General features: G+C 58.4%; 3 protein-coding genes across 3 annotated transcripts; 2 read left to right on the forward strand and 1 right to left on the reverse strand.

Annotated features, from left to right (window-relative positions):
• Positions 1–1593: 1593 nt before the first annotated feature.
• On the reverse strand, positions 1594–2697 carry LOC138355239 (mRNA decay activator protein ZFP36L3-like). Its single transcript, XM_069310102.1, has one exon. The coding sequence runs from the start codon at positions 2695–2697 to the stop codon at positions 1594–1596; it is 1104 nt and encodes a 367-aa protein (XP_069166203.1).
• Positions 2698–3720: 1023 nt separating this feature from the next.
• LOC138355240 (uncharacterized PE-PGRS family protein PE_PGRS54-like) lies at positions 3721–5379 on the forward strand. Its single transcript, XM_069310103.1, has one exon. The coding sequence runs from the start codon at positions 3721–3723 to the stop codon at positions 5377–5379; it is 1659 nt and encodes a 552-aa protein (XP_069166204.1).
• Positions 5380–8540: 3161 nt separating this feature from the next.
• On the forward strand, positions 8541–11875 carry LOC138355241 (collagen alpha-1(VI) chain-like). Its single transcript, XM_069310104.1, has 2 exons — positions 8541–8594; positions 11276–11875. Exons 1-2 carry the CDS (start codon positions 8541–8543, stop codon positions 11873–11875), a joined length of 654 nt encoding a protein of 217 aa, XP_069166205.1.
• The last annotated feature ends 7622 nt before the right edge of the window (positions 11876–19497 follow it).

The raw sequence follows: 19497 nt of genomic DNA on the forward strand, positions 1-19497 counted from the left end.
TACATGGGTGGGCCAGAGTACACTACATGGGTGGGCCAGAGTACACTACATGGGTGGGCCAGAGTACACTACATGGGTGGGCCAGAGTACACTACATGGGTGGCCCGAGTACACTACATGGGTGGGCCAGAGTACACTACATGGGTGGGCCAGAGTACACTACATGGGTGGGCCAGAGTACACTACATGGGTGGGCCAGAGTACACTACATGGGTGGGCCAGAGTACACTACATGGGTGTTATCTTTAGGTTATCTTGAGATGATTTCGGGGCTTAGTTTCCCCGCGGCCCGGTCCTCGACCAGGCCTCCACCCCTAGGAAGCAGCCCGTGACAGCTGACTAACACCCAGGTACCTATTTTACTGCTAGGTAACAGGGGCATAGGGTGAAAGAAACTCTGCCCATTGTTTCTCGCCGGCGCCCGGGATCGAACCCGGGACCACAGGATCACAAGTCCAGCGTGGTGTCCGCTCGGCCGACCGGCTCCCTTTAGCAATTAAAAAATCACACCTCGAGAGTGTTAATGACTACAAGTTGACCAGGGGTCGGGTCGTGTGAATTGACCTTGCTTCTGCTAAGCTGATAATTTGCAGTCGGTTGGTAGTGTCTTTTGATCAAACAAGCCGCTGTCCAGGCGTGGTAGGTAGATGGCCTGAGGCTATGTACTTAGTAGGTGGAGGTTTACTCCTGGTTCCCCCATAAATACCCAGGGAACTGTACATTCGACAGCATAGAGCATCAGGAGATAACAGAGCAGACAGAGAGGCTGGACGATTGAACAGCAGCCGAGACAGGCTGTCGGTTTGACGGGGGAAGGGTGGAGGCTCTGCCTGTCAGCCCCCTCCACCGCCTCTCTATGCATATTAAGCTGTCACTTGCTGAGTTGAACTGTAAGGTGACAAATTTGATGTCTCCAACTGAAGGTGTTGTGGGATTTCAGGGTGAGACAGCCGTGGTGGTCTCAATGTCCTGTGTGGTGACTCACATTGTATATTACTCTTGGTATAGTAAACATTAAGCTAAATTGCCTGAATTATGATACCTATCATGTTAAATATATACTTGATTAACTTGCTTTTTAATCTGACTTTGCGTTCCTCTAGATCTTGGATTTTCACATTTGATAACAACTTAAACAGACAAGTTCCATTCCTGGTCTTGTATGTACTGAGCTTAGAATGGATGGTGGCAGCCTTTTCTGCCTTCTACTTTCTACTCTTCAACCTTCTACTTCTTCTCCTTCTTCTTGTTCTCAGTTTCTTCCTCCGACTCTTTTCAAACTTTCCCTTATACCTGACCCCACTCCTCACTACTTCCATATACTCCATAATCCTCCCACCTCCCTTCTACCTCTCTCCATTCCTCACCCCATCCCTCACACACACATTACTCCACCCCATTTAATAACCCCTTCATTTCTTTTGATTTTCATTTCGTGGCAGTGAAATGTTCTAGAGTTGTCTGGAGTTGCTGGTAGGTGATCAGGTACAATGCCTTGTGGGTGTAGCACCTTGGTAATGAAATAACGAGGTGACAAGGTGTTCAACTAGAGAGGTTGCTGTAGGAACTCTGGGGGTGCTCTAGAATAGTTAGCTAAGGGCGGGCTAATGGACGAGAGAAGACATTTCTCCGTCCCCCGTTACTAGAGCACACTACATGGGTGGCCAGCACTACACGGGTGGCCAGCACTACACGGGTGGCCACCACTACACGGGTGGCCACCGCTACACGGGTGGCCACCACTACACGGGTGGCCAGCACTACACGGGTGGCCAGCACTACACGGGTGGCCACCACTACATGGGTGGCCAGCACTACACGGGTGGCCACCACTACACGGGTGGCCAGCACTACACGGGTGGCCAGCACTACACGGGTGGCCAGCACTACACGGGTGGCCAGCACTACACGGGTGGCCAGCACTACACGGGTGGCCAGCACTACACGGGTGGCCAGCACTACACGGGTGGCCAGCACTACACGGGTGGCCACCACTGCACGGGTGGCCACCACTGCACGGGTGGCCACCACTGCACGGGTGGCCACCACTGCACGGGTGGCCACCACTGCACGGGTGGCCACCACTGCACGGGTGGCCACCACTGCACGGGTGGCCACCACTGCACGGGTGGCCACCACTGCACGGGTGGCCACCACTGCACGGGTGGCCACCACTGCACGGGTGGCCACCACTGCACGGGTGGCCACCACTGCACGGGTGGCCACCACTGCACGGGTGGCCACCACTGCACGGGTGGCCACCACTGCACGGGTGGCCACCACTGCACGGGTGGCCACCACTGCACGGGTGGCCACCACTGCACGGGTGGCCACCACTGCACGGGTGGCCACCACTGCACGGGTGGCCACCACTGCACGGGTGGCCACCACTGCACGGGTGGCCACCACTGCACGGGTGGCCACCACTGCACGGGTGGCCACCACTACACGGGTGGCCACCACTACACGGGTGGCCACCACTACACGGGTGGCCACCACTACACGGGTGGCCACCACTACACGGGTGGCCACCACTACACGGGTGGCCACCACTACACGGGTGGCCACCACTACACGGGTGGCCACCACTACACGGGTGGCCACCACTACACGGGTGGCCAACATTACATGGGTGGCCACCACTACTTGGGTGGCCACCACTACACGGGTGGCCACCACTACATGGGTGGCCGACATTACATGGGTGGAACCACTACATGGGTGGCCAACATTACATGGGTGGCCACCACTACACGGGTGGCCACCACTACACGGGTGGCCACCACTACATGGGTGGCCAACATTACATGGGTGGCCACCACTACATGGGTGGCCACCACTACACGGGTGGCCACCACTACACGGGTGGCCACCACTACACGGGTGGCCACTACATGGGTGGCCACCACTACACGGGTGGCCACCACTACACGGGTGGCCACCACTACACGGGTGGCCACCACTACACGGGTGGCCACCACTACACGGGTGGCCACCACTACACGGGTGGCCAACATTACACGGGTGGCCACCACTACACGGGTGGCCACCACTACACGGGTGGCCACCACTACACGGGTGGCCACCACTACACGGGTGGCCACCACTACACGGGTGGCCACCACTACATGGGTGGCCAACATTACATGGGTGGCCACCACTACACGGGTGGCCACCACTACACGGGTGGCCACCACTACATGGGTGGCCGACATTACATGGGTGGAACCACTACATGGGTGGCCAACATTACATGGGTGGCCACCACTACACGGGTGGCCACCACTACACGGGTGGCCACCACTACATGGGTGGCCAACATTACATGGGTGGCCACCACTACACGGGTAGCCACCACTACACGGGTGGCCACCACTACACGGGTGGCCACCACTACACGGGTGGCCACCACTACACGGGTGGCCACCACTACACGGGTGGCCACCACTACATGGGTGGCCACCACTACATGGGTGGCCACCACTACACGGGTGGCCACCACTACATGGGTGGCCACCACTACACGGGTGGCCACCACTACACGGGTGGCCACCACTACACGGGTGGCCACCACTACATGGGTGGCCACCACTACATGGGTGGCCAACATTACATGGGTGGCCACCACTACATGGGTGGCCACCACTACACGGGTGGCCACCACTACATGGGTGGCCACCACTACATGGGTGGCCGACATTACATGGGTGGAACCACTGCATGGGTGGCCAACATTACACGGGTGGCCACCACTACATGGGTGGCCACCACTACATGGGTGGCCACCACTACATGGGTGGCCACCACTACACGGGTGGCCACCACTACACGGGTGGCCACCACTACACGGGTGGCCACCACTACACGGGTGGCCAACATTACATGGGTGGCCACCACTACATGGGTGGCCACCACTACATGGGTGGCCACCACTACACGGGTGGCCAACACTACACGGGTGGCCAACATTACATGGGTGGCCACCACTACACGGGTGGCCACCACTACACGGGTCGCCACCACTACACGGGTGGCCACCACTACACGGGTGGCCACCACTACACGGGTGGCCACCACTACACGGGTGGCCACCACTACACGGGTGGCCACCACTACACGGGTGGCCACCACTACACGGGTGGCCACCACTACACGGGTGGCCACCACTACACGGGTGGCCACCACTACACGGGTGGCCACCACTACACGGGTGGCCACCACTACACGGGTGGCCACCACTACACGGGTGGCCACCACTACACGGGTGGCCACCACTACACGGGTGGCCACCACTACACGGGTGGCCACCACTACACGGGTGGCCACCACTACATGGGTGGCCACCACTACATGGGTGGCCACCACTACATGGGTGGCCACCACTACATGGGTGGCCAGCACTACACGGGTGGCCAGCACTACACGGGTGGCCACCACTACACGGGTGGCCACCACTACACGGGTGGCCACCACTACACGGGTGGCCACCACTACACGGGTGGCCACCACTACACGGGTGGCCACCACTACACGGGTGGCCACCACTACACGGGTGGCCAGCACTACACGGGTGGCCACCACTACATGGGTGGCCACCACTACATGGGTGGCCAGCACTACACGGGTGGCCAGCACTACACGGGTGGCTACCACTACATGGGTGGCCACCACTACACGGGTGGCCACCACTACACGGGTGGCCACCACTACATGGGTGGCCACCACTACATGGGTGGCCAGCACTACACGGGTGGCCACCACTACATGGGTGGCCACCACTACATGGGTGGCCACCACTACATGGGTGGCCACCACTACATGGGTGGCCACCACTACATGGGTGGCCACCACTACATGGGTGGCCACCACTACATGGGTGGCCACCACTACACGGGTGGCCACCACTACACGGGTGGCCACCACTACACGGGTGGCCACCACTACACGGGTGGCCAGCACTACACGGGTGGCCAGCACTACATGGGTGGCCAGCACTACACGGGTGGCCAGCACTACACGGGTGGCCAGCACTACACGGGTGGCCACCACTACACGGGTGGCCAGCACTACACGGGTGGCCACCACTACACGGGTGGCCACCACTACACGGGTGGCCACCACTACACGGGTGGCCACCACTACACGGGTGGCCACCACTACACGGGTGGCCACCACTACACGGGTGGCCACCACTACACGGGTGGCCACCACTACACGGGTGGCCACCACTACACGGGTGGCCACCACTACACGGGTGGCCACCACTACACGGGTGGCCACCACTACACGGGTGGCCACCACTACATGGGTGGACAGCACTACATGGGTGGCCACCACTACATGGGTGGCCAGCACTACATGGGTGGATCATTAATGTGACACCGATCAGCTGTTTACATGTAAACAACTATAGGCTTCCTCGGTATTACCTTCGAGACGGCGTAACTGATTTGATGAATCGATTGAACATTGACGTCACGGCCTTGACAGATGATTGATAAAGCTGTCAGTCTGGAGGCGCGGTTAACCCACCTCCCGCTAATTGCCTGACCTTCTGTCTGTCGTCTTAAGGCGCTTGATAAATTATACTGTATTTTGGGCCGCCCCAAAACCTCCCCTCCCCCCCCCCCCCCCCTCTCCCAGGCCCATCAATCATCACTACTGAGCGAGCAGCGGGAATTTTGACCTGTTCAAGGGACTTGTAGTTGGTGCACTAACCACCCGACGTGATTTGTTAGTTGGTTGGTCTTTAAACTCATCCGATGCTCATTTACCCTTCCCCATAAACACTTTCCCTCACACTACTTCCCCTCCCATGTCCTCCTCCCTCCCTCATTCCCTTCCCTACCCAGTTTCCCTTCATCCTTCCCCCTCCTTGCCCATCACCCTCCTCAAAGATTACCTGGAAGGATTAAACTCGTAAATTAATTGATAATTAGTACGGTAGTTAACACCTGCTGCCTGGCTGATCTTTGATGACGTTGTCTGACAGCTCTCGACTGCCTTGTCTACCACCAGGTGCTCTTAACACCGATTGGTTGGCTTAGCTTGCTCTTTAGCATCTCATGTGAACACGTGTTTGCTAGTGTGGGTGGCCCGCCGTGCAGTGTGGGTGGCCCGCCGTGCAGTGTGGGTGGCCCGCCGTGCAGCGTGGGTGGCCCGCCGTGCAGCGTGGCGGGCCGCCGTGCAGTGTGGTGGCCCGCCGTGCAGCGTGGCGGGCCGCCGTGCAGTGTGGTGGCCCGCCGTGCAGTGTGGTAGCCCGCCGTGCAGTGTGGTGGCCCGCCGTGCAGCGTGGGTGGCCCGCCGTGCAGCGTGGGTGGCCCGCCGTGCAGCGTGGCGGGCCGCCGTGCAGTGTGGGTGGCCCGCCGTGCAGTGTGGGTGGCCCGCCGTGCAGCGTGGCGGCCCGCCGTGCAGTGTGGTGGCGGCCCGCCGTGCAGTGTGGTGGCGGCCCGCCGTGCAGTGTGGTGGCGGCCCGCCGTGCAGTGTGGTGGCCCGCCGTGCAGCGTGGCGGGCCGCCGTGCAGCGTGGCGGGCCGCCGTGCAGCGTGGGCGGGCCGCCGTGCAGCGTGGGCGGGCCGCCGTGCAGCGTGGGCGGGCCGCCGTGCAGCGTGGGCGGGCCGCCGTGCAGCGTGGGCGGGCCGCCGTGCAGCGTGGGCGGGCCGCCGTGCAGCGTGGGCGGGCCGCCGTGCAGCGTGGGCGGCCCGCCGTGCAGCGTGGGCGGCCCGCCGTGCAGCGTGGGCGGCCCGCCGAGCAGCGTGGGCGGCCCGCCGAGCAGCGTGGGGGCCCGCCGTGCAGCGTGGTGGGCCGCCGTGCAGCGTGGTGGCCCGCCGTGCAGCGTGGGCGGCCCGCCGTGCAGCGTGGGCGGCCCGCCGTGCAGCGTGGTGGCCCGCCGTGCAGCGTGGCGGGCCGCCGTGCAGTGTGGTGGCCCGCCGTGCAGCGTGGCGGCCCGCCGTGCAGCGTGGTGGCCCGCCGTGCAGCGTGGCGGGCCGCCGTGCTGTGTGGTGGCCCGCCGTGCAGCGTGGCGGGCCGCCGTGCAGTGTGCTCAGGGTGTTGCCACAACAAGCCGGTCTCGTCCTCTCACATATGACGTCGCTCTTTCCTCGTACACACACTCGGGCTAAAAATCGACGTAAATTAAAATGAAATCGGCTGGCGAAAGTGACATACTGTCCCGTTTTCTGTTTTGGGTCCTCTGGCTGTTAGGTTAGGAGAGGAAACTTTAAATTAAAAGTTTTCATGACTTTTTGAAACTTTGCGAGATCTTCCTGTCCTCCTAACCTACCATAGGACTTTTTTCTTCTGGGAGAAACAAAGTCTAAAATTTAATTGGAAAATAAATTGATATTTAGAATTACGTCGATAATTGGCCGTAGCGTATATCAGTAAAAAGAGACGTAATTTGTAAGAGGACGGTCGTCCAGTGTGTCCATGACGTCACAGCTCAAGGGGGACGCCCTGTGGTATCCATGACGTCACAGCTCAAGGGGGGGACGCCCCTGTGGTGTCCATGACGTCACAGCTCAAGGGGGACGCCCTGTGGTATCCATGACGTCACAGCTCAAGGGGGACGCCCCCTATGGTGTCATGACGTCACAGCTCAAGGGGGGACGCCCCAGCTCCCTGGTTCAGGCGGAAGCAGAGTCCCATAAAAAATGTTGCCATCTCCATTAGACCGCCATTACTGAAGAAGAAAGTCAACAGTGGTGGGTGGGCAGACGAGGCGGGGAGATAAAGGCGGCGATAACATGTAAGGAAGGAGATAAGAGGTGCGCGGAGGGAGGCAGAAGCAAGGTGTAGGGAACACATGAAGCACACACCAGGCTGCAGCAGCACTAGGGCGAGCCTGGCGGGTCGCGACCAGTAAATAGGAGACATAGAGGCGCTGAGATAATTAACACCACACTAAGGAATGGAAAAGAAAAAGTTCTGAGAACTGAAAACTTCTGATTTCTGAGAGTTCTCGTTCTTGCTATGTCAAGGACAAGAGTCAAGAGCATGAGCAGGGTTATGAGTAGAGGCATGAGCAGGGTCGTGAGCAGGGGCATGAGCAGGGGCAGGGAGAGAGAATTGTTGGGATAGCACGTAGTGAATGAGAGATTGAAAGCAAAAATAATAAAAAAAGGATGCCAAAAGGCCTCGTGTAACATGAAGAGAAGGTGATGGGGTAGTGTTTATACTTGTGAGGAATTTCCCAGCAGGTGTTTATTTAAATTTAGATTTGTTATGAGTAAGTGGACTGTAAGTTTAAGTTCTATTCCCGCTAGATGTTACCCTATACACACATAAATTTGGGGGCTATAATAATGTTAAACCAACCTAATTATTTAGGATAATATTTCAGTGAATGGGTCAGTATGCTACACTACTAATGGTTAATTGTAAGAAAACTTTAGCCTAGCTGGTCAGAAGATGTCCTCCAACACTAGCAAGGACACGGGATGATGATGTTAAAGATTCGCTACCTGGAACTAAAAGATCCAAGTAGCACGGGCTACGGTGAGCCCGTAGTGGAGTAACACGGGAGTAGACAACAGGCGGGTCATGCAAGGTGGACTTCGTGGTCACTGCGTCCAGCACTCCAGCGTCTTGGAACAGGTGGGATACTCTCTCACGTCGTGACAATAGATCTGCCGAGATTTCACAATATACTAATTGCTACAGACTACTATATTGACTTTATAAGAACATTTTAGATAGTACCTAATGAGGATTGAGTGAAGCTTACTGGGATTGTTTATTAGGTATGCCTCGTAACCCGGTTGAATTACTACTATTACTGATCTCAAGTAACAAGATTTAATTTTATACAACCGGGACACGTTCTCTCGTGCTTGGAGAATGCGACAGTCCGATGTTTGGTTAATCCGTTCTACGGCACGACTCTGCTGCTCCACTTGCACCGTCAAGAGAGAACTTCTCTGTCTTATAAAAACAAATATGGCGTCCAAATCTAGAACACGTGGTACATCCGTCCGTCTCCAGTGCCGTGTGCTGACCCACTCCCCCCGTGGCGCGGCGTCCTCCCTCCTCCCACAGCTGATAGTCTATTGTCACGGCACTTCTTTCGATGCAAATTTACGAATGAAGAGAAGTAGGTACTTATTTATGAGTGATTTTATTATCCTCAATTACTATGAATTACTATTTTGTGCTGTTTCTGATGTCTTATCGCGAAGAATTAAGTAATTTGGGGAGTGTTATATTGGGATAGCAATCCCAGCATGATCATTCCTCTTCCTCCATGAAGCACTTATTCACGGCGGTTTTAAACTATACTATAAAGAGAAACTCAAGGAATTCTATCTGGTTACTGATTAAACTCAGTCCAAGATGCACATTTAATCTCAAATGTAATCGCAAATGAAAGCAGATTGCAGACGGGGTTTTATCAAGAGTTAGGCAAAGGAATAGTCACCGAACATGTTACGGCTAACGCAATCATCCCTTCGCATGTTCTAGAACTTCTAGCCTTTCGAATAGTAGACTATTAGTATAGTTAGTAAAATTAGTATCTTGACACAACGTATTTACCTTACTGTGTCAGGGGTTAGTGTTTGGGGGTGTCGGAAATTTCAGACAATACTGTGGTGGGTGTGGGGACCAGGGAGTTCTCGGACCAGGGAGTCCTCGGACCAGGGAGTCCTCGGACCAGGGAGTCCTCGGACCAGGGAGTCCTCGGACCAGGGAGTCCTCGGACCAGGGAGTCCTCGGACCAGGGAGTCCTCGGACCAGGGAGTCCTCGGACCAGGGAGTCCTCGGACCAGGGAGTCCTCGGACCAGGGAGTCCTCGGACCAGGGAGTCCTCGGACCAGGGAGTCCTCGGACCAGGGAGTCCTCGGACCAGGGAGTCCTCGGACCAGGGAGTCCTCGGACCAGGGAACACAGGAACAGCAGCAGGAGCACCGCAGCAGCCGCCGCCGCCTCACATGCCAGCAGAGCAGGTGTTGGAGCTGACCCGATATATTGTCAATCACTCTAGTATACAGGCATTCCTGTACACATTCCCATGCGCACACTGCCACACAGATATTCCTATTAAGACATTTCTATACACACACGTTTCCATACAGACATACCGGTACATGCTATCCCATGCAGACATTTCCCATGCAGACATTTCCCCATGCAGACATTTCCCCATGCAGACATTTCCCCATGCAGACATTTCCCCATGCAGACATTTCCCCATGCAGACATTTCCCCATGCAGACATTTCCCCATGCAGACATTTCCCCATGCAGACATTTCCCCATGCAGACATTTCCCCATGCAGACATTTCCCATGCAGACATTTCCCATGCAGACATTTCCCATGCAGACATTTCCCCATGCAGACATTTCCCCATGCAGACATTTCCCCATGCAGACATTTCCCCATGCAGACATTTCCCCATGCAGACATTTCCCCATGCAGACATTTCCCATGCAGACATTTCCCCATGCAGACATTTCCCATGCAGACTATGCTGTACAGACGTTGCAAATATTCCCATATAGATATTAAATCCCATAAAGACACATATTACTTACAATCATATCTTAATAAGTAACTAAGTCGAAAATATAACACCAAAAGCAACAGAAGCACTTTCATCTATACGAGTTTGTACCATTTTCTGATGACAAATATTGAGATTTAATCGTATGAGAAAGGAAGAGGATTTTTCCCCGAATAATAAATTAGTCCTGGAGCTGAGAATGTTGTGGGAATGTTGTGCACACGTCCAAAAATGTGAGTGTGTAATACACGCCTCTCGAAATTTCATCTATTTAATTTTTTATATTGCGACGAAAAACGTGTTTCCTCCAAATTTTATGTAAAGGAAAAAGTAATATAACTGCTTCGGATATCTACAATAATATCGCTGAAAGTGTGTGTCAGTGCTAAATATCTGCAGTAAAAACAAACTTTTTCTTATTTGAATGAAACAATAATTATCAATACATATATTTTTAAATTAAATGCAATATCTTTATTTACTGTGCATTAACTTTACACAGCTAAAATATTTGACCAGAGGACGTGCAAAAGCTATAAGCAACTTCAGCTCCTGGGACCTAACTTCACCAATGATTGGTAATAGTTCTTAACTATTCACTGCTATCGAAGTTTCTTTTTACAATCTCCCATGACACGACCACCATCATTTGATTTAGAAAACTAAAATGTATTCCAAACACCATCGTGTTTGATGGTACTCCAAGAGCTGCAGCTTGGCTTCCATGAGTTCAAGTATGTTTATTGAGACAAGGAAAAATACATCTCAAAGGGATAGAGTAGCTTAGGTAGTTCTTCCCCCCAACATGAGTGTGGCGGGGTCTGGGAGGACCCAGGGGACCCCGGGTGTGACGATGACTGTGGCGGGGTCTGGGAGGACCCTGGGGACCCCGGGTGTGACGATGACTGTGGCGGGGTCTGGGAGGACCCTGGGGACCCCGGGTGTGACGATGACTGTGGCGGGGTCTGGGAGGACCCTGGGGACCCCGGGTGTGACGATGACTGTGGCGGGGTCTGGGAGGACCCTGGGGACCCCGGGTGTGACGATGACTGTGGCGGGGTCTGGGAGGACCCTGGGGACCCCGGGTGTGACGATGACTGTGGCGGGGTCTGGGAGGACCCTGGGGACCCCGGGTGTGACGATGACTGTGGCGGGGTCTGGGAAGACCCTGGGGACCCCAGGTGTGACGATGACTGTGGCGGGGTCTGGGAGGACCCTGGGGACCCCGGGTGTGACGATGACTGTGGCGGGGTCTGGGAGGACCCTGGGGACCCCGGGTGTGACGATGACTGTGGCGGGGTCTGGGAGGACCCTGGGGACCCCGGGTGTGACGATGACTGTGGCGAGGATGTTACTCTAGTCAACCTCTCCTCCTAACAGTGTGTCGCATTTTGACGTATAATCTGTTGTATATTTTTCTAGTCGTACTAGAAAATGGTAGCGGCTCGCGATATTGAAGTCATGTCACGTTTTCTGTTTTGGGTCCTCTGGTGAGTTAGGATAAGGGCACTTTAGTACGACAGTTTCTTGACGTTGGGAAACCTTAGGAGGAAGGGTTGAATGATCATCGGGTGTAGTTAAAACGTTCTCGGTATAAAACTGTTTGTAATGAGGCTGGACACTTTGTTGACGTGAGTGTGTGAAGGTGTACTTGACACGCAGGCAACTCCATGTAGGGAGGGAGGGAGTGAGAGGGATTTAGGGAGGGAGAAAGTGAGAGAGATGCAAGGAAGGAAAAAGTGAGGAGGTAGTGAGACCGACGTAGGAAAGAATTGAGAGATTTAGTGAGGGAGGTGGTGAGAGGGGTGTTGGGAGGGTAGTGAGATAGTTAACAAAGGTAACATTGACCCAAGCGTAAATGTATCTACATTTAAAAACAAATTAAAGTTGAGAGATGGTTTGACTCAGAGAGTTGACCGAGGTGGCAGGCTTTTGAGGTCCAGCAGCTGTGCATTGTTGGGTGGTGTAGGGTGGGCGGTACACAAGAGTATATTAGAGCTCTGGCGAGTGTTCTCATTCCCTTACCACACCATGCTGAGAGAGAGCGAGAGCGCGAGCGCGCAGCATCAGAGTAAGTGCCTAAGCCTGTGGTCATCAGCTGGAGGGGTGACGAGAAAGGGGGGGGGGGGCGAGGGTTGTACTCCATTACAGTCCTGTGCTGAGAGCCGCCACTAAACTGCTGCTGGGCGCAACAGCAACTCAACTTTTGATGCATCATAATATTGTGTTGATGTACTCTAGACGTTCACGTCATTATATAACAATGCAAGTTCAACTTTTTTACCTAAAAAGGAGGATTCTCCATGCAATTCTTAACGTATTGAATTGATTAGAGAACCTGGCAGTGATGGAAGGAAAGACAGCATCATACACGCCGTATATGATGTTCCATTTACCTTTAGGACTTGTGAGGTGAGCTGAGGGAGGGAAGTGAAGGAGGGAGGGAGTGAGGGAGGGTGGTGTGAGTTAGGGAGAGTCATCACCCACTTCACGTCAACATTGGGGGAGGAAATAACTCTACAGTGGTCGAGGGCTGGCAAGTATTTGCCAGTTTGTGTGGAAAATTAACAGATAGGGTTATATTGCAGACACACACAACCACGTTAGTATCTTGAGTTATCTTGAGGTTATCTTGAGATGATTTCGGGGCTTTTAGTGTCTCCGCGGCACGGTCCTCGACCAGGCCTCCACCCCCAGGAAGCAGCCCGTGACAGCTGACTAACACCCAGGTACCTATTTTACTGCTAGGTAACAGGGGCATAGGGTGAAAGAAACTCTGCCCATTGTTTCTCGCCGGCGCCTGGGATCGAACCCAGGACCACAGGATCACAAGTCCCGCGTGCTGTCCGCTCGGCCGACCGGCTGATATGTTTGTTTTTAATTATAACACGTAACTCTGAGAGCCCAAGTGAACGGACTCTCTTAGATGTAGTCACTTGGAGGAGTTTGTGGCGTCAGGTCCTGGCTGCGAGTTTAACATTTTAGTTTAATGCAATGGTTTAGTTCTTCCTTTTTCAAATACATTTACATTTCAATATATATGACTTAACAACTGCACCACTACCACACCTGCACCACTACCACACCTGCACCACTACCACACCTGCACCACTACCACACCTGCACCACTACCACACCTGCACCACTACCACACCTGCACCACTACCACACCTGCGCCACTACCACACCTGCGCCACTACCACACCTGCACCACTACCAGACCTGCACCACTACCAGACCTACACCACCACCACACCTGCACCACCACCACCACCACACCTGCACCACCACCACCACCACCAACACCACCACACCTGCACCACCACCACCACCACACCTGCACCACCACCACCACCACACCTGCACCACCACCACCACCACACCTGCACCACCACCACCACACCTGCACCACCACCACACCTGCACCACCACCACCACCACCACACCTGCACCACCACCACCACCACCACACCTGCACCACCACCACCACCACCACACCTGCACCACCACCACCACCACCACACCTGCACCACCACCACCACCACCACACCTGCACCACCACCACCACCACCACACCTGCACCACCACCACCACCACCACACCTGCACCACCACCACCACACCTGCACCACCACCACCACACCTGCACCACCACCACCACACCTGCACCACCACCACCACCACCACACCTGCACCACCACCACCACCACCACACCTGCACCACCACACCTGCACCACCACCACCACACCTGCACCACCACCACCACCACCACACCTGCACCACCACCACCACACCTGCACCACCACCACCACCACACCTGCACCACCACCACCACCACACCTGCACCACCACCACCACCACACCTGCACCACCACCATACCTGCACCACCACCACCACCACACCTGCACCACACCTGCACCACCACCACACCTGCACCACCACCACCACCACCACCACACCTGCACCACCACCACCACCACCACCACCACACCTGCACCACCACCAACACCACCACCACCACCACACCTGCACCACCACCAACACCACCACCACCACCACACCTGCACCACCACCAACACCACCACCACCACCACACCTGCACCACCACCAACACCACCACCACCACCACACCTGCACCACCACCACCACCACCACACCTGCACCACCACCACCACCACACCTGCACCACCACCACCACCACCACACCTGCACCACCACCACCACCACACCTGCACCACCACCACCACCACCACACCTGCACCACCACCACCACACCTGCACCACCACCACCACCACACCTGCACCACCACCACCACCACCACACCTGCACCACCACCACCACACCTGCACCACCACCACCACCACACCTGCACCACCACCACCACCACACCTGCACCACCACCACCACACCTGCACCACCACCACCACCACACCTGCACCACCACCACCACCACACCTGTACCACCACCACCACCACACCTGCACCACCACCACCACCACACCTGCACTACCAACACCACCACACCTGCACCACCAACACCACCACACCTGCACCACCACACCTGCACCACCAACACCACCACACCTGCACCACCACACCTGCACCACCAACACCACCACACCTGCACCACCACACCTGCACCACCAACACCACCACACCTGCACCACCAACACCACCACACCTGCACCACCAACACCACCACACCTGCACCACCAACACCACCACACCTGCACCACCAACACCACCACACCTGCACCACCACCACCACCACACCTGCACCACCACCACCACCACACCTGCACCACCACCATCACCACACCTGCACCACCACCACCACACCTGCACCACCACCATCACCACACCTGCACCACCACCATCACCACACCTGCACCACCACCACCACACCACCTGCACCACCACCACCACCACACCACCACCACCACCACCACACCACCACCACTACCACACCTACACCACCACGCATACACCACCACGCATACACCACCACGCATACACCACCACCACACCTACACCACCACCACACCTACACCACCACCACCACCAGACCTGCACCATCACCACACCTGCACCACCACCACACCACCACACCTGCACCACCACCACACCACCACCACACCCACACCACCACCACACCTGCACCACCACCACACCTGCACCACCACCACACCTGCACCACCACCACACCTGCACCACCACCACACCTGCACCACCACCACACCTGCACCACCACCACACCTGCACCACCACCACACCTGCACCACCACCACACCTGCACCACCACCACACCTGCACCACCACCACACCTGCACCACCACCACACCTGCACCACCACCACACCACCACACCACCACCACACCTGCACCACCACCACACCTGCACCACCACCACACCTACACCACCACCACACCTGCACCACCACCACACCTGCACCACCACCACACCTGCACCACCACCACACCTGCACCACCACCACACCTGCACCACCACCACACCTGCACCACCACCACACCTGCACCACCACCACACCTGCACCACCACCACACCTGCACCACCACCCACACCTGCACCACCACCACACCACCACCACCACCACACCACCACCACACCTGCACCACCACCACACCTGCACCACCACCCACACCTGCACCACCACCACACCTGCACCACGCCTCCAAGACGGCTCTTCTAAACTTGTAACGGTTCATTCCCCTCTCCAGACCCCTCAAGGAGTCCCTCTCAACACGACACATAAGATAACAGGATTTCAAGGAAGGTTGCCAGCCTTAGACTGTGTCAACAGCAGGATAACGAAGTGTGTTTCTTGGTTGAAGCCTCTTAATTATAGTCAAGAAACGCAACCAAAAATGTTGTGTGAATGTTGTTTCGCGTTCACCATGTGTCGTCCCCCGAGGCAGGGGCACTGCCAGCGGCTACCCCCCCCCTCCCCCTGAGGCAGGGGCACTGCCAGCGGCCCCCCCCGAGGCAGGGGCACTGCCAGCGCCCCCCCCCCGAGGCAGGGGCACTGCCGGCGGCTCCCCCCCGAGGCAGGGACACTGCCGGCGGCTACCCCCCCCCCCCGAGGCAGGGGCACTGCCAGCGGCTCCCCCCCCCCCGAGGCAGGGGCACTGCCGGCGGCTCCCCCCCCTGAGGCAGGGGCACTGCCGGCGGCTACCCCCCCTCCCCCTGAGGCAGAGGCACTGCCGGCGGCGTCCCCCCCCCCCGAGGCAGGGACACTGCCGGCGGCTACCCCCCCCCCCTCCCCCTGAGGCAGAGGCACTGCCGGCGGCGTCCCCCCCCCCGAGGCAGGGGCACTGCCAGCGGCCTCCCCCCCCCGAGGCAGGGGCACTGCCAGCGGCTCCCCCCCCCCCCGAGGCAGGGGCACTGCCGGCGGCCCCCCCCCCGAGGCAGGGGCACTGCCAGCAGCCTCCCCCCCCCCCCGAGGCAGGGGCACTGCCAGCGGCTCCCCCCCCCCCCGAGGCAGGGGCACTGCCAGCGGCCTCCCCCCTCCTCGAGGCAGGGGCACTGCCAGCGGCTCCCCCCCCCCCGAGGCAGGGGCACTGCCAGCGGCCTCCCCCCTCCTCGAGGCAGGGGCACTGCCGGCGGCTCCCCCCCCCCTGAGGCAGGGGCACTGCCAGCGGCCCCCCCCCGAGGCAGGGGCACTGCCAGCGCCCCCCCCCCCCGAGGCAGGGGCACTGCCGGCGGCTCCCCCCCGAGGCAGGGACACTGCCGGCGGCTACCCCCCCCCCCCGAGGCAGGGGCACTGCCAGCGGCTCCCCCCCCCCCCGAGGCAGGGGCACTGCCGGCGGCTCCCCCCCCTGAGGCAGGGGCACTGCCGGCGGCTACCCCCCCCCCCCTCCCCCTGAGGCAGAGGCACTGCCGGCGGCGTCCCCCCCCCCCGAGGCAGGGACACTGCCGGCGGCTACCCCCCCCCCCCTCCCCCTGAGGCAGAGGCACTGCCGGCGGCGTCCCCCCCCCGAGGCAGGGGCACTGCCAGCGGCCTCCCCCCCCCCCGAGGCAGGGGCACTGCCAGCGGCTCCCCCCCCCCGAGGCAGGGGCACTGCCGGCGGCTCCCCCCCGAGGCAGGGGCACTGCCAGCGGCCTCCCCCCCCCCCCCGAGGCAGGGGCACTGCCAGCGGCTCCCCCCCCCGAGGCAGGGGCACTGCCAGCGGCCTCCCCCCTCCTCGAGGCAGGGGCACTGCCAGCGGCTCCCCCCCCACCCGAGGCAGGGGCACTGCCAGCGGCCTCCCCCCTCCTCGAGGCAGGGGCACTGCCGGCGGCTCCCCCCCCCCCCTGAGGCAGGGGCACTGCCGGCGGCTCCCCCCCCCCCTGAGGCAGGGGCACTGCCGGCGGCTCCCCCCCCTGAGGCAGGGGCACTGCCGGCGGCTCCCCCCCGAGGCAGGGACACTGCCGGCGGCTACCCCCCCCTCCCCCTGAGGCAGGGGCACTGCCAGCGGCCCCCCCCCCGAGGCAGGGGCACTGCCAGCGCCCCCCCCCCCGAGGCAGGGGCACTGCCAGCGGCTCCCCCCCCCTCGAGGCAGGGGCACTGCCGGCGGCTCCCCCCCCCTGAGGCAGGGGCACTGCCGGCGGCTCCCCCCCGAGGCAGGGACACTGCCGGCGGCTACCCCCCCCCCTCCCCCTGAGGCAGGGGCACTGCCAGCGGCTCCCCCCCCCCGAGGCAGGGGCACTGCCAGCGGCTCCCCCCCGAGGCAGGGGCACTGCTAGCGGCTCCTCCCCCCGAGGCAGGGGCACTGCCAGCGGCTCCCCCCCCGAGGCAGGGGCACTGCCAGCGGCTCCCCCCCCGAGGCAGGGGCACTGCCAGCGGCTCCCCCCCCCCCGAGGCAGGGGCACTGCCAGCGGCCCCCCCCTCGAGGCAGGGGCACTGCCAGCGCCCCCCCCCCCCCGAGGCAGGGGCACTGCCAGCGGCTCCCCCCCCCCTCGAGGCAGGGGCACTGCCAGCGGCCCCCCCCCCCCCGAGGCAGTGACACTGCCAGCGGCTCCCCCCCGAGGCAGGGGCACTGCCAGCGGCTCCCCCCCCCTCTAGGCAGGGGAACTGCCGGCGGCTCCCCCCCCCCGAGGCAGGGGCACTGCCACCGTGTAAACTCTCACCGTTCTCACTCAGTGCCACCTTGTAAACTGTCACCGTTCTCACCCAGTGCCATCGTGTAAACTCACCGTTCTCAGTGCCACCATGTAAACTCAGCGTATAATATATATATATATATATATATATATATATATATATATATATATATATATATATATATATATATAAACTGAAAACTCACACCCCAGAAGTGACTCGAACCCATACGGCCAGGAGCACTCAGCAACTGGTGTACAGAACCCCTTAACCACTCGACCATCACGACCGGACAAAAGATGATGGTAGCCGAAGCTAATTCCCCATCATCCTGCAGGCACTCTGATGGTAATCTTGGGCATGGTATTTTATCAAATTACCTCATTCTTTGGGGCACACGTGAGGTACACAAATGCGAACAAGTTTTCAGTTGCATATATGCCTGGGGACCATTCAGGCTTGTTCGCATTTGTGTACCTCACGTGTGCCCAAAGAATGAGGTGATTTGATAAAATACCATGCCCAAGATTACCATCAGAGTGCCGGCGGGGGGATGGGGAATTAGCCTCGGCAACCATCATCTTTTGTCCGGTCGTGATGGTAGAGTGGTTAAGGGGTCCTGTACACAGTTGCTTAGTGCTCCTGGCAGTATGGGTTCAAGTCACTTCTGGGGTGTGAGTTTTCAGTTGCATATTATGCCGATTATAAAGTTATCTAATTTATACAATTCAGAAAACACACACATATCGCAATCACTATTCAAAGACCTCATCCAGCCCTTAGGAGGTGTGGCACATACGCAAGATACAGCAGGCATTTCCTCTCTGAATCGCGGCACTGAGGCGCTGGAACAAGAAACTGGCCGCGTTCCTCACCACCTCCTCTAGAAACTTGAG

This window comes from Procambarus clarkii, chromosome 66 (assembly GCF_040958095.1).
Source record: "Procambarus clarkii isolate CNS0578487 chromosome 66, FALCON_Pclarkii_2.0, whole genome shotgun sequence".
Taxonomy (NCBI): domain Eukaryota; kingdom Metazoa; phylum Arthropoda; class Malacostraca; order Decapoda; family Cambaridae; genus Procambarus; species Procambarus clarkii.